Source organism: Cebus imitator, unplaced genomic scaffold (assembly GCF_001604975.1).
Source record: "Cebus imitator isolate Cc_AM_T3 unplaced genomic scaffold, Cebus_imitator-1.0 Scaffold149, whole genome shotgun sequence".
Taxonomy (NCBI): domain Eukaryota; kingdom Metazoa; phylum Chordata; class Mammalia; order Primates; family Cebidae; genus Cebus; species Cebus imitator.
Window position 1 is genome coordinate 3,996,616 of NW_016107464.1, and position 27,737 is coordinate 4,024,352.

Sequence of the window (27,737 nt, forward strand, 5' to 3'; positions counted from 1 at the left end):
CAAATTTTATCCATGTGTAACTCTTACCTTTACAGGTGGGAAAACAGACACGGAGGAAAGGGATGTGACTTGGGTCACATGTCCAGCTGGTAGCAGAACAGGAACCCGATTGCTGGTCCCCTGTCTCCCTGCACAGTGCTCTTTCTCTGCACCAGGGTGGAGACAGAGGTTCAGCAGCCACAGCTGAGTCAGCAGTGTCACTGGCCATCCATCCCTGAGGCTGTTTGAGGGTCAGCAGTAAGAGAAACATGGTGAGGTGAGGCCTTGCAGGTCACATTAGTGCTGACATTGGTGTTAGTTTCAGCCCTTTCCCACATCCTTTCTGGGGCTACTGTTCATCTGGTAAAGTCGATGACTTGTGTGACCAACTTCCAGTCTTCTACTAGGAGTGGCCTGGGTCCCCATCCCCTCAGATTCCTAGCAAGAGAAAGGCACAGCCTGGATCCCCGTTAGAGCTGCCTGTTCCTGTTGCCACCCTGTAGCTCTCAAAGGGCCATGCAGAAGCCATCTGTACTGATCTAGATAAGAGGCTAAGCCCTTTCTAAGGGATGTCTAATCCTGTTAGGCAGATGGGAAATCTCAGGGCCATGACGATGCCCTGAACTAGTGCTCCCAAAGGCTTGTCTGTGTACCACATGACACTCAAGTCTATTTTAGTGGATATGTGAATGAGTGCTTTTTGTTTAAATTGTTGTATATTTATTTTAATGTACACCAGAACGAAAACAACACATCCAGAATGATCAAACCTGCAGTTGAAATGAATACTGTTGCCTACGATGAAGCTAAAATGGGAAGCACTGTATCATAGAATTTGTTTTATGCAGACCGTGTGTGTTGCAGGTGTGGTGATCTGGCAGTTAGCTGACATGGCAAAAGTCAGGAGGGCAGTTCGAGGTCAACTGTCATTTGGGGAATGCCACCCTGGGGTGATGGGGGTCCAGGGTGCTTTCCTACCTTCTGTGTTTCCTTTTCATCTGTTGTGCAAGGCAAGGTGAGATGGCAGAAGATGCAGGCAACTAGAGCTTCTGGACGTGAATGAAGGGCTTAGTAAACCTAGAGAACCAGTTGTGAGTATTGCTTTTTCTCTGGTCCATGATAAACCCCCTTTCAGGTATTCAAAGCCCTTTTCTATAATAAAAAGAGGGGAGGAGTTCCTGTTGTAGAGAGAGGCTTAAAGGAGGGAAGGGAAGATGGAGGCAGAGCAGGAATGAAATGCAGTACTATCCCAAAATAAGAAATGAAAATAAACAATTCAGGCCGGGCATGGTGGCTCATGCCTGTAATCCCAGAACTTTGGGAAGCCAAGGCAGGTGGATCACTGGAGGCCAGGAGTTTGAGACCAGCTGGGGCAACATAACAAGACCCCCATCTCTATTAAAAATACAAGAAAATTAGCTAGGCGTGGTGGCATGCACCTGTAATCCCAGTTACTCTGGAGGCTAAGGTGAGAGAATCACTTGAACCCAGGAGGCAGAGGTTGCAGTGAGCCAAGATTGGGTCACCATACTCCAGCCTGGGTGACAAACCCAGAATCTGTCTCAAAAAAAAAAAAAAGAAAGAAAGAAAGAAAGTATGCAATTGGCTTTACCTCTACTTTTTATGGCCATGGGTGTAATTTCTTGTGAGGTTAAAATGTCAGGGCCTGTGTTACTGTGAAAGACTTGACTGAGATCCCTGAGTAGGGAAGAGAGGTTTGAAACTCCTTCCTGGGGTCCTGGCTGCAATTGCACTTTGAGGAATAATCATGTGGTCTAATAGATAAGCCCCCCTTCCTTCCTTTCTAAGAATGTCGTTTTTCTGATGAAGCATCATTGCAATCTGAATTCTTTTTAAGAAATTCATGCAGTCGTGTGAGCCCATTATCTCTCACTAAGATATGATCACGGTAATGAACGAAGGCAACATCAAATGATTGACATTAGAAATGTAATGTGAACTTCCCTAAAATATCTGCCAATAGCTTTTCCTTTGGGCTTAGAAGGTTCAATAGTTACAGCTGCTTATTGTTCTGGGGTTCTCATCTTAGCATAGCATTTCAGACATCTGTAACCTGCCATTATTTATTCAACAGATCTCGACTGAGCTGAAGGCATTCTGCTAGGCTCTGCAGGGATTGTAAAGAAACGGGACTTTTCTCCTCTCCTCAAGGAGTTCACAATCTGAGGGGCAGAAAACAAGATCTGAATCCATGTGATGTTAGAAAACACAAGACAAAGTGTAAGGGAGATGGTCAGAGGCTGTATGGAAGAGCAGGACACTACACAGCAGCTCTGTGATTGGGGAATCTGGTGGAACATGGTAGGTGGGTGGCCAGGAACCTGTCCTAGGTGTGGTGGGGCTTCAGCTAAGTGTTGATGGTTACTTAGGATTTTAATAAGTCCCAGAAAGTGGGAAAGATTGGAACAAAGACACAAGAAAGGCTACCTAGGGATTTTTTTTTTTTTTTTTTTGAGACGGAGTTTCGCTCATGAACAGATAATTACGAAACAGGAGAAGGATGGACCTTGGGTTCCCCTTGGCCACTTTGAGGAAGTTTTTTAACCTCTCCAGGCCTTAGTTTCTTGTCCTTCAAATGGAGTTTTGGATTCCCACTACGTGGGGTTGTCATGAGAAGTGAATGAAATCGACAGATGAAACTGTTGGTTTCCCTCCTTTCCCAAACTGGTCAGGAGAGCAGTCTTTTGGGAACAATGGTGGGAGACAAGAGTTGTACATCCAGGAAGGTGTTGGATTTTAGGGATGGGGATCCCTGGAAGACTTAAGTGACAAGCTAATACAATTTAGTGCAATGTTAAGATAAAGGGATAACCAGAGCCTTGGCAACTTGTGCAATTCTAGACTTAATTAATGGCAAAGCCAGGAAGGAAACCAGGTCTCCTGATGTCTATTTCAGTGCTCCTTTCAGCATTCCCTAGGTTTTATCTAGAGGGAGGCTAAAAATCCAAATTCTTGGGCCCCACCCTAGACCTCCTGAACCAGAAACTTTGTGGCTCAGACATTTATGCTTTAACCAGCCTTCCATATGCTTCTAAGGCTTATAGGGTTTTACTAAGAAAAAATGGGGGAAAGGTGAGAAAAGCAGATTTCTTACAGAGTTGGGGTTATTACTTACCGGCAAGGAAAGGAGGATGGAAGGGTGAAACTGGACAGAAATAAACTTTTGTTTTTCTTTTTAAAGTTAAGATACAATTCACATACCATAAAATTGGCCCTTTAAATATACCATTAGTGGTTTTTAGAATATTCACAAAATTGTGCAGCTATCACCACTGTCTAATTTTAGGACATTTTTATCACCTTAAAAAGACATCTTTTATCCATTAGCAGTCAGTTTCCATTTCCCTTCCCCACTGCCCTCACAACCGCTAATCAATTTTCTATCTGTCTCTATACATTTGCCTGTTCTGGACATTTCATATAAATGGAATCAGACATTTATATGAAATTATGTAGGCTTTTGTGTCTGGCTTCTTTCACTTAGCATAATGCTTTGAAGTTTCATCCATGCTGTCCCATGCATCAGTCCCTCATTCCTTTTTGTGGCAGAAATCGACTTCTGCTTCAAACTTTTGCCACATGCAAATTTGGTCACACAACTGAGCTCACACTGCTTCAGAAACAGAGATGTTTCTTGGGCACATTTGCATAGAACTTTATAGTTTTCAAAGCATTGTCACAATATAATGACATGTAAGCCTTACACCAACCCTGATGCATAGCTGAGCAGGGATCATTATCATTGTTTTCACAGATGAGAAAACAATCTGGAGAGGGGAGTGTTCTGTGCTAATCCAGTGCACTACTGTGCCTGTTCACTGAAGTGCGAGTAGGAATTTGATGGATGTGCAGGCAGGGGGTATGGACTAGGCAAAGGACCAGTATCTGCAGAGGCACAAGGGCATGAGAAACCAAGGCCCTTTGGGGGAACAACAGGTAAAGCAGTTCTGCGGAGTGTGGTGTGAGGGAGATGACGTTGGCAGGTAGGCAGGGCCAGATCACAGAAGGCTTTGACTGCCATCCCAAGGCCAGCAGGGAGGCAGTGGGATGGAATGGCTGAGTCCAGCTTCAGAGACAAGCAAGCTAATCTGATTTTGAATTCCAGTTCTGCCACTTCCTTGCTGTGTGCTGTTAGCCAGATTACTTAACTTCTTCATGCCTCAGTTTCCTTTTTTTATAAGTGAGAATTATTATAAGTATTAAATAAGATAACCTGTGTACATTGCTTAGCCCAGGGCCTGGCACATAGTAAGTGATAATGTTGTTAGCATAATTGTGTTATTGACATTACTATAATTGTTGAGCTCAGACTTTATCCTAAAGATGAAGGGGAACCACTGGAAGATTTTGAAAATAAAAGTGATGTGATTAGAATTACGTGTTATATCACTCTGGCAGCCACATGGAGGACAGATTGATGAAGAGCAAGGAGTCTGGCTGAGGGCTATTGTAGTACTTCAGACACAATGAAAGTTTGAACTCAGGAAGGAGAGGAGGTGAGAGATTAAGACACTTGGGACTAAGGTCAACAGAATTTGGTGACTGAATCAACGTGGGGCATGAAACAGGGAAAGAAGCATGATTCCCCCCCCTTTTTTTTTTTTTTTTTTTAGATAGGGTTTTACCCTGCCATCCAGGCTGGAGTGCAGTGGCACGATCATGGCTCACTGCAGCCTCAACTTCCTGGGCTCAGGTGATCTTCCTACCTCAGCCTCCTGAGTAGCTGGGATCACAGGTGTGCACCACCATGCCCAGCTATTTCGAAATCTTTTCTAGAGATAGGATCTTACTATGTTGCCCAGGCTGGTCTCAAACTCCTGGGCTTAAGCAATCCTCCCCACTCAGTCTCCCAAAGTGCTTAAATTCCAGCTACCACGCCAAGCCAAGATATCTTTCAAGAACAGTGTCTCAAGTATCACTTGTAAAGCTTGTCCATCTCCCAGAGAAAAAGAATAATGAACTTGAATCAATACCCAAACAATGTGCTACAAAATATACGAACCTAATCTTTCTTTTCTTTTCTTTTTTTGTGACGGAGTTTCGCTCTTGTTGCCCAGACTGGAGTGCAATGACATGATCTTGGCTCACCAAAACCTCTGCCTCCCGGGTTCAAGTGATTCTCCTGCCTCAGCCTCCTGAATAGCTGGGATTACAGACATGCACCACCACACCTGACTAATTTTTGTAATTTTAGTAGAGATGGGGTTTCACCATGTTGGTCAGGCTAGTCTCAAACTCATGACCTTGTGATCCACCTGCCTTGGCCTCCCAAAGTGCTGGTATTACAGGCATAAGCCACCACACCCGGCCAATTTTTCTTTTTCAAATGATCACTCTCTGTTCCTTTTTTAAAACAGGTTTTACAGATGATGCTTTAATCTTTGCAGTTTAAGATTGGGTTGATATGTGAAGAGCCTTCCTGGAGGCATATTTGAGAGTTGTATTTTGTGTTCTTTATTTTTGAAACATATTTTTTAGCTTAATAAATTTGCCTTTCATTATTTCTCTGATTACAATTTTGTACATTCCTTTTCCATTTTCTCTGCTAGCTCTATTATTTGTAAGTTGAAATCCTCAATTTGATTCTATGTCTAACAGTTTTTCTTGAAGTGCCATCTAGTTTTATTTACAATTTTAATTTAGTGCAAGTGCTTTTTGGCTCTTCAGTTTCTCTTTTATCCTTTGCTGCCTCCACTGATGTTTTCGCTTCTCAATAGCATGTGCTAGTTTCCTGAAGTCTTTTATTATCACCTTTTGCATCCCTTTTGAAGGGTTTATAACCTTAATTGTCTGTTTGCCTTTAAAATAGCTATCACCTTGACATATTTAGTCTTCTTCTCTATTTACAAAATATTTTGAGAGAATTTGCCTTTTTATATTCACATTGTTCCAGGTAACCAGAATTGTGTTTAATCTGAGGGTTCATTTCTTTTAAGGGATTTTTTCCAAGTTGATGTATGCTCTAAAAAGATCTTGTATTACAAGGAACTGTTGAAGGAACTGAGGATGTTTAATTTGGGACAAAGAAGACTGAAAGACTGAAAGATTTCTATGTTTAAATCCAGAAAGGGAGCTGATTTATTCTGGGTGCTGGTGGTAGGAATGGCCAGAGGGCAGTACTGGTGTGGAGGACTGAAGCTGCAGACGGGTGGAATTCAGTTTTATGCAAAGAAACTTTGTGACAATAAGATGGGTCCAACAGGGAATGACAGAACATAAGAGTCCAGATGACTTCTTGGCAGTGGGACTGTAGAGAAGATTCAAACGTTTTGGATTATATGGACATTTATTTCCTTCCATTAGCCCAGCAGTCTGGAGGCGAACATTAAAACCATTAGCAGATCATTCTCTCGACTTTAAACTCTCCTGCTCAGACCTTGCTGAGTCAGGGAGCACTTTTAATGGCTTGGTTGATGTAGCCATTTGTTTAGTCTTTGGGATCCCTGGATGAAAGTACATGCCTACCCACAGTCCAGATATATAACACAAATTAATTCTCTTGATTAGAACCATGTCTGTTTATAGAAACCAATTAGCTCAATTGTATTTGGCAGCAGTTTCTTAAAAAGTAACCACTGTAGTTTGAAGACTTTTCAAAAGAAATGGAAAGGCTTGATAGTCTTCAGTTCTATGGATATGTTGGAGATCCCTGACAACTCTGCAGTCATGTGGAAACTATCAAAATGTAGAGGTCAGACATTGTGCATCTTCCAGTGCTGTGCTTACTTCAGGATTTCCAACTACTCTGGGTCATGTGGGGCTTTGAATTTCAAGACAGACTGCAACAGATACCATCTTGCCTGACTCCTAGATCTAGTGGAGACCTCAAATTGCATGAATGGACAGAACTGTAGACATCATTTGCTCCATGTATTCCATGGATATGTCCCTGTGTGCCATTGTTATGTCCCTTCTGTGATATCCATGCAGTTTATGCAGTCTCTCCTGGAATACCTTCAGTATCCAAGATCTTAACAATTCTTGAGGAAACTCATTCCATGCTTGGATCACAAAGAACACGAATTTCTTGCCTTAGTCTGAGCTAGAGTCCCTCTCTCCGTGGCATTTCCCCATTAATCCTGTCTCTAAATCCCAGAATCCTGTGGAATATGTGTCTTCCAAATGGTGGCCCTTGGGCTCTTTGTGAACCATGATCGTGTGGGCCAACCCCAAGTTTTTATTTAATAAACATTCTTTGATTTTCAATGTGTTTTTATATGACTTGCTTTTAAATCTCCTTTCCTAGACCCCATAGGAAAGTCTGATGCTCAGACATAAGACAGACCAAGTTAATATCAATATCCTAGAATTTCCAATGGACTTGATCTTAGAGAGGGCCTGACTGCGGCAGTTGATTTTTGAAAACAATATCCCATGGGTTTTGCTAGATGTTTATTCTTCTGTCTTCTGTGTTTAGTCTCTGAATTGTCAGGACACTATAACCTACGTTCTTGATCCTCCATGGTAATCATATTTCTCAAAGAAATATGATGTGATTTTGTATCCTTGGCAAAGGAACATTAAATAATCCTTATTATAAAAGAGCTTTTACAAATTGGTGACAAGAAGGCAAACATTCCAGCAGAAAAATAAGAAAAAAATCAGAAACAGTAAAGTAATAAGAAATAAATATAAGTGGCCAAGAGCACATGAAAAATATTGAGCTGTGTTAGTAATCAAATAACTTCCAATCAGAGCTGTAATGAGTTCTGATCTGGAAAGACGTACAGGATATATTTGCAGGTTAAAAAATACAAAGTACAGACTACTGAGTATAGCATCCTATTTTTGTAGAAAATATGTGTTAATATACATGATATAGGTAGGTCTCTACTAATTCAGGACAGTTAGTATGAATGCATACCAAATTGTTAACTATGTTAACCTCTAGGGGAATGGGTTGGGTACTTGAAGTAGTATGATTATTTTGTATAATTTTCAATGTGCTGGATTTATATATGATATTTAATTTTTAAAATATTTTCCTATATATACAATAAATATATTTTTGTATATATTTATATAAAAACATATATAAGTATATACCTATATAAGGAAACATATATAAGTATATACATTTTCTGTTTATAAATGTATATTTAATTATATATAAATATATATTTAAACCAATAATTGAATGCTACTTTCCATCCCATGAGCAAATATTTTTTTAAATGATAATGTCTAGGTTTTTTTGTTTGTTTGTTTTGAGACAGAATTTTGTTCTTGTCACCCAGGCTGGAGTGCAATGGCGCAATGTCAGCTTACTGCAACATCCACTAGATTCAAGCGATTCTCCTGCCTCAGCCTCCTGAGTAGCTGGGATTACAGGCACGCGCCACCACGCCCAACTAATTTTTGTATTTTTAATAGAGACAGGGTTTCGCCATGTTGGTCAGTCTGGTCTCAAAGTCCTGACCTCAGGTGATTCACCTGCCTTAGCTTCCCAAAGCCCTGGAATTACAGGTGTGAGCCACTGCCCCCAGCCAATAATGTCTAGTTTTTATAAGAATGTGGAAGATAATTTACTTTTGTCTTCTGTGTTTTTCAAAATATAAACCTTTAAGTCAATAATTTTTATCCTACTGGCAATTTTTTTTTTTTCTTTTTTTGAGACAGAATCTTATTCAGTTACCCAGGCTGTAGTATGGTGGCACGATCTCAGCTCACTGCAACCTCCACCTCCCAGGTTCAAGCAATTCTTCTGTCTCAGCCCCCTGAGTAGCTGGAATTATAGGCATATGCCACCACGCCCAGCTAATTTTTGTATTTTTAGTAGAGACGGGGTTTCAGCATCTTGACCAGGCTGGTCTCAAACTCCTGACCTCGCGATCCACCTGCCTTGGCCTCCCAAAGTGCTGGGATTACAGGCGTGAGTCACCGTGCCCCGCCATGGCCAATTTTTTTAAGTAATACTATTCAAAAGCTCTGTCCTGGCGGGAGTGCAAATTGGTAACTTCTTGGAGGCAGTTTGACAATATACGTCCAAATTCTTAAAAGTGAACATATGTTTATGTCCAGTAATTTCACGTCTAGGAATTTATACCCCCCAAAATACCTGGGAAGTAGCCATTTGCCATGAATAAAGATTTTTTATTGTAAAGCTTTCATAATAGTAAAAAACTGGAAACAACACAAATGTCCAATGATAGATTTATTAAATAAATTATGATATGATTAGAGAAAATAATATATAACAATTTTAAATGATGGTGTAAATGCTTAAATATTAACATGGAATGATGTTATGAAATCATAGGTGGGAAGGTATGATATCTCATTTTAATTAAGAAACATATAGGCCGGGCGTGGTGGCTCAAGCCTGTAATCCCAGCACTTTGGGAGGCCGAGGCGGGTGGATCACAAGGTCAAGAGATCGAGACCATCCTGGTCAACATGGTGAAACCCCGTCTCTACTAAAACTACAAAAAATTAGCTGGGCATGGCGGCGCGTGCGTGTAGTCCCAGCTACTCAGGAGGCTGAGGCAGGAGAATTGCCTGAACCCAGGAGGCGGAGGTTGCGGTGAGCCGAGATCGCGCCATTGCACTCCAGCCTGGGTAACATGAGTGAAACTCCGTCTCAAAAAAAAAAAAAAAAAAGAAACATATAGATGTGTAAGCATGAAAACAATGAAAAATTAACCTGCTAATTGGGAGGTAGGATTATAAGTGTTTTATTTCATTATATTTTTCTGTGTATGTTACTAGAAGCATATATTCTTCAATTTTTAAAACTAAGGTAAAAATCATTAAAAATCATTTAATACAATAGTATTAAGGGCTTATTCCTGTCCCACACCTCCTCACCCTTTAATTTCTTTTCTTAGAAACTCTTTCAACTCTTCTAGCCATTTCCTCGGGTATTTTCCTGCATATTTCTAAGACTAGAAAAATGCATTCCTATTTTCTAATTTATTAATTTTGAACTTTATCTAATTATTATGATAAATGAGGATTTAGTTCTTAGGCTACTACATTTGCTTCCCTTCACCATATTGTTCCAATATCCTTATATCACTGTTCTTGAGAAACCATTTTTCAATGTTTACATTATCATGATAATGTAAATATTGTTCATTGCTGAGCCAAGTAGTGAACTATAATTTTCTTTTCTTTTTTTTTTTTTTTTTTTTGAGACGGAGTTTCGCTCTTGTTGCCCAGGCTGGAGTGCAATGGCGCGATCTCGGCTCACCGCAACCTCCGCCTCCTGGGTTCAGGCAATTCTCCTGCCTCAGCCTCCTGAGTAGCTGGGATTACAGGCACGTGCCACCATGCCCAGCTGATTTTTTGTATTTTTAGTAGAGACGGGGTTTCACCATGTTGACCAGGATGGTCTTGATCTCTTGACCTTGTGATCCACCCGCCTCGGCCTCCCAAAGTGCTGGGATTACAGGCGTGAGCCACTGCGCCCGGCCCCTATAATTTTATTTTCTTATACAAATTTTTATTTTCCTTGGATTTTATAATTCCCTCTGTTTTTGATCTGTTTTGTTTTTCGTGTACTTATTGCTAATTCTCCCACACCCTCCAACAGCCTCTCAGTGAAATTTTCTACATCAAACATGTCAAAAAACTTACCCATTTCTATTTCTTTTTCCTAAGACCTCTGTCTTCAAGCATCGCAACAGTTGTTCTCTAGGTCTTTTATACAGGTATTACCTTAATGCATCCCTTCACAGTCATCTAGGATGTTTCTTTATCCTCTTATCTATGTTCCATCCCTAATATCCTGGGTCTCATTTCTTTTTTTCTTTACTTCCTTGTTTTGCAGGAGCACATCCTCTATCAGCATCTTGAAAAGGATATATGAAAAGGTAAATTTTTAGAGAACTGAACATCTGAAAATTTCTTTTGTACTTGATTGGTAGTTTGACAGGGTACAGAATTCTTGATTGAGAATGGTTTTCCTTTAAAAATTTGAGAACTTGAATGGCTCCCAGCTTCCATTGTTATTACTGAGAAGTTTAATGCCATTTTTAATTTCACTTGTTTGTATGTCATCTTTTTTCTCTCTCTCTGAAAGTTAGAAGATATTTTCTGAAATTTTACAATGTTGTTACTTGATGTGGGTCTTTTTTCATTCACTAGGATGGACAATTAGTACATATTCTTAATCTGAAAATTTAAGTTCTTCAGGAAATTTTTATTGAATTTTTTGGCAATTTTCTTACCTCCATTTCCTGTATTTTCTACTTCTGGAACTTGTATTAGATGAATATTACACTTCCTGGATGGATACTACACATTTATAGTGTTTTATGTTTTCTCTGTCTTTGGTTTTAGTTACTCTTCCTATATAGTCTTTCATTGACTGTATTTTTCTGTTTCTGTTAATAATTGAATTTTTAATTCTAGCTGTCTTATTTTTAATTTCCAAGTGTTCATTCTTACTTTCTGATAGTTCCTTTTTTAAAAAAAAATCCTCTTCTTGTTTCATGAACATAATACTTTATCTTTTTGAAGATTTAAGTTGTAGATTGAAATTTTTTTCTTCTGTTTCTACATTGTCTCTGTTCTTATGAATTTTTCTATTTGTTTTGGTCTATTTGTTTTATAATGGATGCTTTCTTTAAATATTCATAAGTAAGAGTAAAGGAGTAAAACAAATAATTGGAAACTTTGTATGATGGGTCTGGCTCATTGATTAATACATTTTAATGCAAGGTGATCTGACAGCAAGTTAACTTTTCCTTGGGGGGCATCCTGAAAATGTCAATATCTGAAGGTATTTTCTCTGATGCTATTCAGTCCTCCAGAGAAGGATCCCCTAATCTTTTGATTGGGACATATCTTTGTCTGTTTTGTGTTGCTATAAAATAATATCACAGATTGGGTAATTTATAAAGAAAAGAAATGTATTTCTCACAGTTCTCGAGGCTGGAAAGTCCAATATTGAGATGCTGGCATCTGGTAAGGGTCTTCTTACTGTATCATCCCATGGAAGTAGGTGGAAGGGCAAAAGAGTGCACAAGAGAGTGTGGAAAGGGATCAAAGTTATCAGGAACTCACTCCCACAGTAATGGCACTAATCCACTCATGAGGGCACAGCCTTCATGATCTAGTCACCCCTTATAGGTTCCACTTCTCAATGCTGTTCGACACATGAACTTCAAGGACACATTCAAATCTTCAAACCGTAGCGGAAGATAAAGTACTTGCTGACAGTATTCAGAGAACTGGGCAAAGGAAGGGGCTAGTGGTCTTGTCATTTAGTTAGAGTTTTACTTACTCCTTCTATTTTCATTCCTGCACTGTCTATTGTGCCTAGTCTCCCCAAGCTTATCTTGTTCATTTTCTCCAGAAAATAAGCCTCTTGTCTTCAGGAGGATGGGAAAGAGATAGTTGTCTAGGTGGGTATTCCATATTTTCAGCCTTCTGCTTATCCCCGCTTTCTCTTATACTTGCTCCCTCTAATTCCTGAGCCACTGGGCAAATCAGCTCTTCTTTCCTTACCCCTCCCTCTCCCCTTCTCCCTCTCCCCCTCCCCATCCCCCTCCTCCATTCCCCCTCCTCCCTCCCCCTTCTCCTTCCCTTCGCTCTCTCCCCAACTTTCCATTCCATTCCATTCCATTTCTTGAGATAGAGTCTCACCCTGTTGCCCAGGCTGGAGTGCAGCAGTGTGATCTCAGCTTACTGCTACCTCTACCTCCCAGACTCAAACAATCCTCCTACCTCAGCCTCCCAATTAGCTGGGACTACAGGCATGTGGCAGCATACCAGGCTAATTTTTGTATTTTTTGTAGAGGTAGGGTTTTGTTACGTCACCCAGGCTGGTCTTAAACTCCTGGACTCAAGCAATCTGCCCACCTCAGCCTCCCAAAGTGCTGAGATTATAGGCCTGAGCTACCACACCTAACCATCAGCTAATTTTTCATCAGAATTCCCCTCTGAAGGCACTTAGATTTCTGTTTCCTTTGTTCTGAAAACTCAGTTGACTCTCTTCCAAACACTTTCTTCCAAATATTATTGACATCTGTCATCTACTGTTGTCTTCTCTTCTGTATTCATTATCCTATTGGTTTATATGTTTTTTATTCCTTTATTGTGATTTATAGGATTTAGGAAGAAGAGGTTAAGACCTTGTCTCAGTTCACCCTATTTAATCAGAAATCTACTTTCTGTTATTCTTTTTATACTTTTTTAAAAATGAGATGCCTAGAATGGAAGACAGTATTCAGGTCTCATGTCCCCATTGTAGAGTAAAGCTAGACTGAATATCCATTGATCTAAATGGAATTTATTTTTGATTACAGCCTATGTTCCTGTTAGCCTTTTTACTCATTAATTTGTATTTGGCTTCCATTTGCCTGAAAAGTGTGTCTCTGGGTTTTCAAAGTGATCACTTAGGATGTTTTCATTTTTACAACCTGGTTAGTCTTCTTTCCTTGTATCCCTGTATAGATCCCATGATTCCTCTGTTGATTGCTCCTAGATTCTCTGTGCTAATATTTTATGTAGTATATTTACTTTTATTTTCATAAGGGAGATTGTGTTTGTATCTTATTATATTGTCTTTGTCAGAATTGGTATCAGTGTTTTATTGGCTTCTTAAAAAGATTTAGGAATCTTTCCTTTTTTTATGCTCTAGAGCAGGGGTCTCCAATTTCCCAGCCATGGGCCAGTACTGATCCACAGCCTGTTGGTAACTGGAACCCACAGCAGAAGTGAGCATTACTGCCTGAGCTCTGCCTCCTGTCAAATCAGCAGCCCATTCGATTCTCATAGGAGCATGAACCCTACTGTGAACTGCACAAGGGAGGGATCTAGGTTGCATGCTCCTTCTGAGAATCTGATGCCTGATGATTTGGGATGATGCCAGTTTCATCCTAGCCCCCCACCGTCTGTGTAAAAATTGTCTTCTGCAAAACTGATCCCTAGTGCCAAAAATGTTGGGGACTGCTGCTCTAGAGCGGTTGAAATGGCATTGGGAGAATATTAACAAAGCTGGCTAAATGCCACATGGTATCCTAGATTGGATCATGGTACAGAAAAAGCACATTAGTGAAAAACTGGCAAAATTGGAACATTGTCTATAGTTCAGTTAATAATATTGTACCAATGTTAATGTCTTGATTTTTACAAAGGTACAATAATTATGTAAGATGTTAATAATAGGAAAAGCTGAATGAAGGGATATGGGAACCCTGTATTATCTTTGCAATGTTTTTATACATCTAAAAATGTTCCAAGATAATTTTTTTAAAAGAATAAGGCTGGGTGTAGTGGCTCATGTCTGTAATCCCTGCACTTTGGGAGGTGAAACTGGGCAGATCACTTGAGGTCAGGAGTTCAAGACCAGCCTGGCCAACATGGTGAAACCCTATCTCTACTAAAAATACAAAAATTAGCCAGGTACAGAGGCATGTGCCTGTAATCCCAGCTACTGGAGAGGCTGAAGAGGAGAATCACTTGAACCCGGGAGGTGGAGGTGGCGGTGAGCTGAGATCGTGCTACTGCACTCCAGCCTGGGCAACAAAGCAAGGTTCCATTCTCCAAAAGAAAAAAAAAAGAAACTCTGGAAGGACAAATGAAGAAAAAGAGCAGTGATTACCTGTGGGGATGGGAGCTGGGTGAGTGGGAACAAGGAAGGTTATAAGACAGACTTTTCACTGTCTACATATTTTTCTTTGTGATAAAGAACACTTAACTTGAGATCTACCCTCTTAAATTTTTAAGCACATAATATAGTAACTGTATATCTTTTTTATAAGCTGGTGTTGAATTATATAAGTGAAATACTTATTCAAAAATTAAATATAAAAGATAGAACAAAAGCAGCAGCGCTCAGAAGACTCAACACAATATGATGAAGAACATTTCCATGTCCATGCAGGTCCTGAGGCAGGCGAAACTGAACCACGTTGTCCAGAGTTACACACACAGCTGGGAGAGGTAAGGACAGTGTCACATGGTAATGAGTCTCTTCCTGTGTGTCACAGTCACAAAGTTTGAGAAACGTTATCAATTTTACTCTCATCTTTACGTTTAACTGTGTAAGATACAAACCCAATCTGTTTGCTGCAAGGTTGAGCGTTGCTAAAGATGTTCACTCTGTGGACACTGAACACCTGTTTATGTTGATTTTAGACAAAAGGGAGTTATTCGATCAGCATGTCTTACAATGGGCAAATACGGAAAGCATCATACTGATTTGTGAAAATCCTCTTGATAATATTTTGGTTAGCATCTTAAGAACACTCTCCTTCCTTTTAGGTAGATGGAAGAGCTGGAGACCAGTTTATTCCAGACACGGAAAGCACATAGAATAGAACAAATGGTGGCAAGATGGCTTCGGCGCTCCCGGGACAGCTCAGGCCGGTAAGGCTCCTGGGTTTGCAGAGATTTCCATCTGTAAAGGTTTGGTGTCCCAGGGGAGGCGCTTGTGCCCGTCCTGGCAGCACCTTGGGATCATTATCTTCGGCTTGCTTTGTTCTTAAACCATATGGTGGGAGCAGTATAAACAGGTCAGCAATTTTGCTGGAGTGCTTTTCCCTATACCTTACTCCCAACATGTACCTACACACACACACAAACACACTTACCCCAACTCACACACACATTTACAAACACACTCACACACAGACTTATACACACAGAAATACACTCATACATACTCACACACACATGCATATACACTCTGGAGCACACATTCATATATACACTCTTTTACTCTCTCTCTCTGTGTCACACACACACACCCCTTGTCTTAGTACTTGACATGAAACTCAGGCAATCTGCTGTTTATATTCTTCCAGTGTCTTCATTTCCAGCAGCTGTTCCTTCCTTGCAGTCCCTAATTCATTCTAAACCAAAGAAAATGAAATAAAATACAGATCTGATTTCACAGCTACAGGAGAAGTTTAAAATATGGTCTGTTTCGAAGCATTCATTTTTGCTCAGATTTCCCATCTGGCCCTGCCACAGAGATGAAATATTACGTGTCAGGTGTTTCTGGGATACACATTCCTCCTAAGGAACTGGAAACAGCTGTCTTGCTGCTGAGTCATAAACTTTGCTCAGGCTCCACTGCTCTGTGGCCAAGTTCTCTGATCCTCACACACTGAGGTCAGATAAGATGGGGCTGGTAGAATTAGCCCCATTTCACAGATGAAACACCTACGGCTCAAAGAGTGACTTGTTTAGGACCACTTTTACTTCATGCTCAGAAAGCTTAGATGGGTCCCCATTTATTATAGGAGGAAGTTTAAACATTTTTGGTCTGACATTTCAAGCCGCAATCCTTTCCAGCTATGTGTCTTACTACTGTGCTTCCTTCACAGTGTGCTTCAGTTAAAGGGAACTACTCATTGTTCTATTACAAGCACCCTGTCTTCTCCTTCACCCCTTGGACCTGGGCTCCTGTGCCAGATCCCTTCCTCCCATCTCCATGTGGCCAGAATCCCCCGCAGCTTAAGGCCTGGCTGAAGGGCTGGGTCTTCCATGAAGTGTTCCTCAGTCTAGAATCAGGATGAATTTCTCCTGTGGGACCTCATAGTATTTTATTTGTAGCATTGGCATTGTGCTACCCCTGGTGCATTCAACTTATTCGAGCCCATTCATTTTCTTTCTTCTAGGCCTGCCTTCTGTGAGGTCAGGGAAAGTATTGGCCTTCTCTCTGGCCCAAAAGTGATTGTCTTGCAGGAGTGTTGTAGCTGGTCTGGAAGTGCTTAATGAATGAATGGCAGAACTGCTAAGCATGTTGTTTCCCACGGTGGGGTCTGCAGAACCTAGTCCTGTGTGATGCTGCTCCATTAAAAGAGATTCTGTGGCCATATATGTTTGGGAAATGATGCGTCCTATATCCTACTTCTGCCTCCCCTACTTGGTGATTTATTATACACATTATGCACATAATACAGATTAAAGGCTCCAAGAAGTCCCGCAGAAAAAGAGATCTGTTTAACTTGACGTTGCCTAGATATTTGACTTGGAACCCTCTTAACGTCCTGCTTTCTCACGACTGTAAAAGAAAGGTAATGCTGACCTTTGGTAAGTTTTTTTCCCACATCTTTTTTGAGATGTATGACCATACAATTTGCCCATTTAAAGTGCACAATTCACTGATTTTTAGTATATATTTGTATATATACAGAATTGTGCAACCATCACTGCAATCTAATTTTAGAACATTGTCAATACTATAAAAAGAAACCCTGTGCCCCTTAGCAGTCACTTCCCGTTCTCCCCTCTGCCACTAATTTACTAATTTACAGGTAACCACTAATTTACTTTCTTTTTTTCTTTTTTGAGGGAGAGTCTCACCCTGTCACACAGGGTGGAATGCAGTGGTGTGATCTCAGCTCACTGCAGCCTCTGCCTCCCAGGTTCAAGCAATTCTCATGCCTCAGCCTCCCACATAGCTGGGACTGCAGGCGCGTGCCACCATGCTACTTTCTATAGATTTGCCTATCCTGGACATTTCACATAAATGGAATTATACAGTATGTGTTCTTTTGCTTAGCATAAGGTATTGTTTTGCCTAGTATAATGTGTTCTTTTGCTTATCGTACTGACATGGATCAGTATGACATGTCATAGTGTGGATCAGTATTTCATTCTTTTTTATTGTCAAATAATATTCCATTATGGAATATTTTCTTTGTTCATTCGTCAGTTGGTTTAACATAAACATTTGGGTTGATATATAAAGCTAGATAAGATTAGATATGTAGATAGATATGTATGTGATATGAACATTTGAGTTCTTTCTACTTTTGGACCATTATGAATAATGGTGCTATGAACATTTATGTAAAAGTTTTTGTTTAAACATATTTTCAGTTCTCCTGAGTATATACTTAGGAGTGGAATAGTTGGGTCACCTAGTAACTCAATGTTTAGTCTTTTGAGGAACTGCCAGATGGTTTCCCAGAGTGGCCATACCATGCTACCTTTCCACCAGCAGTATATGAGTGTTCCAGTGCCTCTATATATTTGCCAACACTTGCTGCTATCTTTTTTATTGTAGCCATCCTAGTGGGTATGGAGTGGTGTCTCACTGTGATTTTTATCTGCATTTCCCTGATGGTTAATGATATTACACTCCCATGTGTCTAGGGAGTTTTGCTTTCCAAGTGCTTGAGAAAGAGAACAAAGAGAGAAAGTTTCCTGTCAGTGCCCATGGAAGACATAATTTCCATGTTTCTAGGATAAATCACATGTACCGTTGTATGAATTTCTTCTCATCTCTAATCCTGGATGTCCTCAGATTGCTTGAAAATGATCATAACTGAAAAAGCTAAGTATAGGGTAAATAATTTCATTTTCCAGGAATAGACTAAATGGTACCACCTACCACCTTAGTCAAGAAACCTGAGCATCATCCTGACTCCTTGAATCCACCCCATCAGCAGCTCCTCTCAGTTTGCCTTCAGAACTGTCCACCTCTCTGTCCCTGGGAGCCTTACTAGGATCACTCACTTGATTTTTCTCTGTTCCAGCTGATTCTCCACTTTGCAGCTATCGTGGACTTTTCAAAGTGTAAAATGTTCCTGCCCAATGTTAGCCCCCAGCTCTTCCCCACCCTAAACCATTCAATGACTCACCTACCATTTTGCCATGAACTATAAGTCTCTTCACAATCTGTCCCCAGCCCAAGTGTCCAACCTCACTTTGTTCCTCTTGCTCCCTTGCTCACCATTCTCTTTTGTTTTGCTTCTTTTCAATACCTAGAACTCATCAAGCTCTTTCCTATCTCAGGGATTTTGTGCTTGCTGTTCAGTTGGCCTGGAAAATTCTTTTACTTCCTCTTTTTATAGCAGGTCTTTCTCTATCAGGTTACATTTAAACATCACCTTCTTTAGAAGGCCCTTCCTGACCACCTAAGACACAGAGAGTACATTCTCCTGCTTGTTTCCTCCAGGCTACTTGCCCACTCATCACACTTTATAATGATGTATATATTTATTTACTTGTTCATTATCACCTCTGCCATCATGTGGCTTTTCTCCCCCAAACTTCCTGTCGTATATGAGACCAGGGACCTTGACTTTTGTTTCTGCCCTAACAGAGTGCATACTATGTAACAAACATTCAATAAATTTTTACTGATTAAGGGCTTTCATAGTAGGGGACTGTATTATTCATTGAAATATATTTAAAATGTCCACACCTCCTTCTTCCAAAAGGAATTTTTCATGATTACAGTTTTAAAACATGTGGGAACATTAAAATAAGAAATGTTATAAATAGGTTGCAAACCAATCAGACTAAGGATTTAGCATTTGAATACTAACAGCCCTGAATTTCCTGGTAGCTGGGGCAAGAAATCAAGGAAGTATATTGAAATGTCTTCTGTAGTGCAGAAAGAGGAAATATAGATATGCATCTGGAGTCACATAATTTTACATGAATATTTTAGCAATTCTGTTTTTTTTTCTGACTTTTAAAAACTCAGTCATTTCAGCCAGTTGTACTTGCTTTACTTGCCATTGGCATTTTTTTCCCTGTAAAATTTAAATTAGCACCCGGCTAATTTTTGTATTTTTAGTAGAGGCAGTGTTTCATCATGTTGGCCAAGTTGGTCTCAAACTCCTGACCTTGAGTGATCCACTGGCCTCAGACTCCCAAAGTGCTGAGATTATAGGCGTGAGCCACCTTGACCAGCCTCATTGCCTACTAAACTGAGCTTTTATTACACTTCATTTTCAATGTTTTTACTGTTACCCATTATTCCATCATATTAACTTTAGAAACATTTTATTATACTATTAAAACAAATACGCATGAGATTTACTGAATTCACTCTGTCTCTCTGTTGTTTTTTTGTTTTGTTTTTGTTTTTGTTTTAAGTCAGGCTCTTGCTCTGTTGCTCAGGCTGCAGTGCAGTGGGGTAATCTTGGCTCACAGCAACTTCCATCTCCCAGGTTCAAGTGATTCTCGTGCCTCAGCCTCCCGAATAGCTGAGATTACAGGTGCGTGCCACCACACCCAGCTAATTTTTGTATTTTTGGAAGAGACGGGGTTTTACCATGTTGGCCAGGCTGGCCTTGAACTCCTGACCTGAAGTAACCTGCCCACCTTAGCCTCCCAAAGTGCTAGGATTACAGGCATGAGCCACCGCACCCCACCAAGATTTACTGAATTCTCTTATGCTTAATCTAGAAATATTAGTTTTATAGAGCAAGATCTAAAGAAACATAAAGAGCTTAACGCGACTTTGTGCTTTCTTCACTGCTTGGTTTTATCCTTGGGGCTTGAAAAGATGATTTCTTTTAACTTATCTTGAATGTTAATACTAATAAACATACATGCATGTCTACACACACAATGATACAAGGCACATACCTGCATACATGTGTACACACCTACATGTGTGCACACAGGGACAGACGTGTACACCCACACCCAGACACACATTTTGGCATCTTAGTGTCAGAAGCCCTTGCTGCTGGTCTTATGCACTTTCCAAATTTACTTGGTTATTACAACTATAAGTAGTCTATGAATTTTAAGAACGGTTTTGTTAAAACCTTTCTAATACTATTGATCTTTCTAATACTATTAATGGTGTAGAAAGACCCTTTCAGACACCAATTTTTTTTTGTTTGTTTTTGAGACAGAGTCTTACTCTGTCACCAGGCTGGAGTGCAGTGGTGTGATCTCGGCTGACTGCAACCCCCACCTCCTTGGTTCAAGTGATTCCTCTGCCTCAGTCTCCTGAGTAGCTGGGACTACAGGTGCCCGCCACCAAACCCAGCTAATTTTTTGTACTTTAGTAGAGACGGGGTTTCACCAAGTTGGTCAGGATGGTCTCTATCTCCTGACCTCATGATCTGTCCGCCCTGACCTCCGAAAGTGCTGGGATCATAGGCGTGAGCCACTGCGCCCAACCTCAGACACCAATTTTTTTTATTGCATTTTGACCCATAGGCAAAAGTAGAAAGCTTTGAGAATAGTCTGGAAGGCTCCTGGACTACATTTGCAGAGTTGCCGTTATTTCCTGAACTCTGTTTTAAAAGTAATAATGGAAGAATTTCTCCTTTCAACTGTAGGGGTACTACCTTCACAATATCCACAGTGAATGGCCCCCTAGAAATTGTTACAGCCACAAGCACATTCCTGTGATTGTGACTACGTGCTACATTTCTTTCTGGTACAGACTGCTGCCTCTATTTCTGCTTTCTTTGAATAGTCTTTACATTATGAAATCCAGTTTATTCGAGATTTAGCTTTTAAAATCACTCAAGCTGAACATAATAAAGTGTTTAAACATAGATTCAAAATTGTTTCTTCATATCCTGCTGGAACTCGGAGGTGAATTCTTTGTCATTACAGGATAGAGGTAAAATATATTTTCCAAAATACCAGAGAGCAGATAAAAAGCCAGAGAATATTTGAAGTGCAATCAGTATCCATCTGGTAGTTTTCCTTTTCAGTGTTATTAACCAGCTCAGTATAAACGTGTGAGCTATGAAATGTAGAATTCATCTACACGAAAGTGTTTTCACGATAAATGTAACATGTTTTTTTCTGGATTCTACCTTAGGGCATATCCAGTTATCTAGCAGGAATTTCATTAGTGTAACTGTAGGCCTTCTGTTCTTCCAGTGTAAGATCACAAAAATGACCTCACATTTATGGTTTGAAATTATTAAAAAGGCAGCAGAAATATGTTTTGAGAAAGGTGCTTAGTTTGATATTTATAAGATGCTTCAGAGGAGGAAATTTTGTTGCAGAGATCATTTCCTTTAGCTTACTGTCAATATTAAATGTTCTCTGTGAGGAGAGGCCACAGTTTGGTCATGTACTTAGGTTAATCCCTTTCCAAACAAAAGCTAGAACATGGCCTTTGGGGAAAATGTCAAATCCAGATTTTGGGCCAAAGCCACCGGCACTGTCCAGGGATTAGTCAACACAGTGCAGTGTCTTTGTCCACCCTTGTGGAGGACTGCACTCTTCCAAATGGAAGCTAACTGAGCCTGCCCGTTTGAAAAGCCTCAAAATGGATTCTGTTGAAACCCTCTGGTAAGATTTGTTCTTTCTTTTGTTTTCTAAACAATTATTAAGCCCTACTCTATGGCTGGCACTGAGTTCAGCACATGGGACAAGAAATAGGTGGTTCTTGCTACACAAACTAGTCCAGAGAGGACAAGAGACTTTACACTGGTCTGTAGGTGCATTTAGTAGGAGATATTTCCGCCAAAATCAGAAGACTGAGTAGGGGTTGAGAGCATGATTGGATATGTTGGGGAAATCGTGTGTGTGTGTGTGTGTGTGTGTGTGTGTGTGTGTGTGTGTGTGTGTGTGTGTGTTTTGGAGGCAGGTGAGTTATTCTAGACAGAGGGAAGAGCTTGTCCAAAGGCCAGTGTGTTTGAGGAGCTTAGAGGAGACTAGTTTGGCTGGAATAAAAATATCAAAGAGAATGAATGACTTGGTTCTGGAGGCTGGAGTGATGGGCAGGAGCTGTATTAAGCCACATTCAGGATTTTGAATTAGGCCATTTAGTCAGGGGAGACACACTGTGGAACAGGATTGTGTTTATGAAATCAGTCTGGCTGCTAGATGGAGAATCATCCAGGAAAGACGAGAGTGGAAAGCTGGGAGACCAGTTAGGAGCCCAGTAGAAATCTGTCAGTAGGGCTGGTGATGGGGGCCTGAAACAGAATGGTGGCTGTGGAGATGGAAAGAAATGGACCCTGTCTGAGATCTTTTCATGTTGTGACTGATTTGAAGGGTGAGAGTGGGGAAAAGTCAAGGATGACTCGGATGCTGGCTTGAGCAATTGTCAGTATCCTTACTGAGCTCTGAGACATGGAGAAGATAAGTTCTGATTAGGGCAATAGTCATAGGGTTGAGCTATATATCGAATTAAGCAAACATTAAGGAAAATGACAAAATTGCAACTGTGTTACTTGTTTTCATGTTGCTGTTTATTACTGGTTGTATATGCATTTTTACCTTTTGCTAATTATATTAGAGGTATAACTATATTAGCAGTACCATTTTAGATATGTATAGTATTTAGTTCATTTATTTTCCCAATAAGCACTGATGCTTCCTTCCTGTGAGCAAAGTTTGTCACTTGACAACGTGAGAAATATAGAGGTGGATAAAATGTGGCTCCTCCTTCCAAGGAATGAACAGTCTATTAAGGGTAACAATATATGGAGTCAGATAACTTTAAATAAAGGTTTGGGTGTTCAAAGCCATAAGAGAGTCAGAGCTCCAAGATGAGAGTACTTATGTCTGGCTAGGAAATCAGAGGAGGAAGATGTGACCTTTGAGCTGGACTTTGACTTAGCCTCACACTTTCTGCAGAGGCAGTTGCGTAAGCTGAGGCCCTGGGGTAAAACTGATGTCGTAGGTAAGACCAGTCTGGAGTGAAGGCCTGGGAAGGGGCGTGCTGGGTGGCCGCTGGCTAGGGACTGAAAACTGAGGACACAGGTCCACGAGGGCATGGTTGAGGAGTTTGGCTTTTGTTCTGTGGGTGGAGGGGAATTATTAGGGGCAGAATAATCCCAGCTCTCACTTAGGAAGGGTAAACCACAGCTGACAGGGTGCTCTGGAAGGGTATTTTCTAGGCTGTTTCATTGTATGAAGCATATAGACCCATAATACTTTTTGATGTGGAGTCTTTGGGGTAATTCTTTATTGTGTTTGGTTTATCTATTTCCTATTGGGTTGTTTTGAGTTTTCCTACTATTCTAAATAAAGCTGTGATTGATATTTTTGAATACTCAAGAATCAGGGTTTCTTGAGCTCATACTCTGTTCTAGAACTTTACTAGGCATGGCAGACATGGAGATTAATGGGTGCCACCCTTGTTTTTAGGAACTCATGGTCCAGCATGAATAATATTATATATTTTCCTTTGTGGTCATCACTTCAAGGAATACCAATCAAAATGGTTACAGAAGATCAAATTTAAAATTTAAATTCATGTTACAGTTTCACCAGTGATTTCCTAGGGAGTTTGAACTGCCAATTTATATTGTCATCCCTTACTCTCAGGACCAGCACATGTTGGGTCTTATTATTTGCATTTATATTTGGTATGACACGTACTAGTACTCCATAGCCCTTTCAGTTGGGCTTCTTTAATAAGGTTGTACATGTTCTGTGTTCATTACCAGCTTGCTTTCTTCATGTGAGAGCTGTCAGTTCATTTGCTTTGAACAGGTGAAATGTGGGTTTCTACTCTATGTATTTATGCCCATTCTTCATATATTTGTATTATAAGCTTCCCCCACTTCACGATTTTATTTTGATTTACTTATTTTCAACTGCTTTATTGATAGATAATTTAGACACCATACAATTCACCCATTTGAAGTGTACAATTCAGTGGTTCTTAGTGTATTCACAGAGATCTGCAACTGTCACAAATCCATTTTGGAAGGTTTTCATCCCCACAAAAGAAACCTGTGCCTATTAGCAGTGGCTCCCAAACCTCCCAAACCTCCCTCCCCGAAACGTTGGACAATCACTAATCCACTTTCTGTCTCTATAGGTTAGTCTGTTCTAGACATTTCACATAAATGGAATCATACAGTACGTGGTCATTTGTGACTGGCTTTCACTTAGCCAGATTCATCCATCTTGTAGCATGTATCTGTATTTCATTCCTTTTTATTGCCAAATATGTTGTTGTGGAATACTGTATTTTATTTATCCATGTCATTAGTTGATGGACATTTGAGTTGTTTCTACTTTTGGACTGTTACAGAAAATGCTGCTATAAATATTCATGTCCAAGTTTTTGTGGACATATATTTTCATTTCTCTCTGATACACACCCAGGAGTGGAATTGCTGGATCATGTTGTACACCATGGTTAGTTTTTAAGAAACTTCCAAACACTTAAAGGACTTTCTAGAATTTCTATTCCATTTCACTGGTGAAAGCTACACCATGCAGTTTTGATTCTTGCCTTTGTCTGAAAGAAGTGCTTATTTTTCAGCTGTAACTTTTCTGAAATCCAGGTATTTCTGATAAAAATTTAGAGTCCAAATTGATATGCACTGTAAGTGTAAAATAGACACTGGATTTCAAAGATTTAATATGAAGAATGTAAAATCTCTCATCAATAATTTCTGTATTAATTACATGTTGAAATAATACTATTTTGATATATTAAGTTAAAATATGTATTATTAAAATTTATTTTACTTATTTTTTCCTATTTTCATGTAGCTATTAGGAAACTTAAATTTATGTATGTGGTGTGTATATTTCATTTCGATCACACTGCTATAGAAGTAGTGCTAATGTACCTATTGAAGATTGTAGCCCCAGTTTGAAACCTGCTTCCCAGCTGTGTGACTTTAAGCAAGTTAAAGTCTCTTGGAACAAGATTTAGTCTTTTCATCTATAAAATAGGAATACTAATCATATCCACCTCACAAGTTTATTTTGAGGGTTGAGTGAGATATATATATATACTTATATATGTTAAATCAGTCCCTAAAATATAGTTAGTATTCATAAATGTTATAATTATTGTTGTTATTGGTATCATTACCATCAGTTTGTCAAGTTTTTTTTTAATCTGGAAGAATTTTTTATTGCTATAACATTAAATCTATATTTTATTTAGAACTTTTATTTTTTGATATTTAGTCTTTCCATCCCGCAACCCAGCATAGCTTTAACCCAATTATTGTGTTTTCTTTTATTGCTTTAAGGAAAGTTATATTTTTTAATTTAAATAAATCCTTCTTTCCCTGAATTACATTAATACACATCACTAGTTTTGTTACTTGAATCCTTTCTTGGGATTTTCCAGATATTTAGCATTTGCTCATCAAGAATGCCTAACACCAAATGTACATTCAGTTAATCTGATTTTAATGAATTGTTGAATGCTTTTTGTGGCTGTGTTTTGTTTTGTTTTGTTTATAAACCCATGTGCCAGTTGAAAGACACTTGAGCTGTTTTTTATTTTTGGTATTTATGAATAAAACCACTATAAACATATACATACTAATTTTCATGTGAACATTAAGTCTTCATTTTTCTTGGGTAAATACCTAGGAATTAAACTGACGAAACATGAAGTAAGGGTATGTTTAATGTTATAAGAAACTGACAAACGATTTTTAAAGTGGCGGTACCACATTGCATTCCCACGAAGCATGTATGAAATTTTCAGTCGATCCACAACCTCATCAGCACTTGGCATTGTCAGGTTTTTAAAAAGCAATTCTAAAGAATGTGCAGTGGGGGCTGGTCATGGTGGCTCACACCTATAATCCCAGCATTTTGGTAAGCTGAGGCAGGAGGATTGCTTGAGGCCAGGAGTTTGAGACCAGCCTGGGGAACATAGCAAGACCTTCCCTCTCTTTCTAAGAATACAGGCTTGGTGCCATGGCTCACGCCTATAATCCAAGCACTTTGGGAGGTCAAGGCAGATGGATCAGCTGGGGTTGGGAGTTTGAGATCAGCCTGACCAACACAGTGAAACCCCGTCTCTACTAAAAATACAAAAAATTACCCGGGTGTGGTGACACAGGCCTATAATCCCCAGCTACTTGAGGGTGAGGCAGGAGAATTGCTTGAACCTGGGAGTCAGAAGTGGCAGTCAGCTGAGATTGCACCATTGCACTCCAGCCTGGGCAACAAGAGTGAGACTCTGTCTCAAAACAAAACAAAACCAGAATACAGAGTAATATCTCATTGAGGTCTTAGTTTGTCTTTCCTTACTGACTAATAGCGTTGCATATCTTTTCTTTATTTATTTATTTATTTATTTCTTTTTTTAATGTATATATGTTACTGCACTTTAGGTTCTGGGGTACATGTGCAGATCATGCAGTATTGTTGCATAGGTACACAAATGGCAATGTGGCTTGCTGCCTCCATCCCCCCATCACGTATATCTGGCATTTCTCCCCATGTTATCCCTCCCCAACCTCCCTACCCTCTGCTGTCCCTATTCTATTCCCCGCCAACAGACCGCAGTGTGTGATGCTCCCCTCCCTGTGTCCATGTGTTCTCATTGTTCAACACCCACTTATTAGTCAGAATATGCGGCATTTGATTTTCTGTTCTTGTGTCAGTTTACTGAGAATGTTCATTTCCAGATTCATCTATGTCCCTATAAGGGACACGAACTCATCGTTTTTTGTGGCTACATAGTATCCCATGGTGTATATGTGCCATATTTTCCTTGTCGAGTCTATCATTGGTGGGCATTTGGGTTGGTTCCAGGTCTTTGCTATTGTAAACAGTGCCACAGTGTATACATGTGCATGTGTTTTTATAATAGAACTATTTACAATCCTTTGGATATATACCCAGTAATGGGATTGCTGGGTCAAATGGAATTTCTATTTCTAGGTCCTTGAGGAATCACCACACTATCTTCCACAATGGTTGAACTAATTTACACTCTCACCAACAGTATAAAAGTGTTCCTATTTCTCCACATCCTCTCCAGCATCTGTTGTCTCCAGATTTTTAAATGATCACCATTCTAACTGGAGTGAGATGGTATCTCAATGTGGTTTTGATTTGCATTTCTCTAATGACCAGTGATGTTGAGCATTTTTTCATATGTTTGTTGGCCACATATATGTCTTCTTTTGAAAAGTGTCTGTTCATATCCTTTGCCAAATTTTGAATGAGTTTTTTTTTCTTGTAAATCTGTTTTAGCTCTTTATAGATTCTGAATATTAGCCCTTTGTCAGATGGGTAGATTGCAAAAATTTTTCCCCATTCTGTTGGTTGCCAGTTCACTCTAATGATTGTTTCTTTTGCTGTACAGAAGCTCTTAAGTTTAATTAGATCCCATTTGT

At 39.8% G+C, this 27,737-nt stretch overlaps 1 protein-coding gene across 7 annotated transcripts in view; it reads left to right on the forward strand.

Annotated features, from left to right (window-relative positions):
- The window catches only part of FRMPD1 (FERM and PDZ domain containing 1), a 152,725-nt gene that overhangs the window by 80,480 nt on the left and 44,508 nt on the right, over positions 1-27,737 (forward strand). For 4 of the 7 annotated variants that reach the window (XM_037743703.1, XM_037743701.1, XM_037743700.1 and 1 more), the window contains exon 2: positions 15,214-15,318. In XM_037743703.1, coding sequence (XP_037599631.1) covers positions 15,218-15,318 — 101 coding nt within the window. In that variant the 5' untranslated portion in view covers positions 15,214-15,217. Of the gene's footprint in view, positions 1-10,771; positions 10,815-15,213; positions 15,319-27,737 lie in introns of those variants that run through there. The other 3 variants (XM_037743702.1, XM_037743707.1, XM_037743705.1) reach the window with 2 other exon arrangements.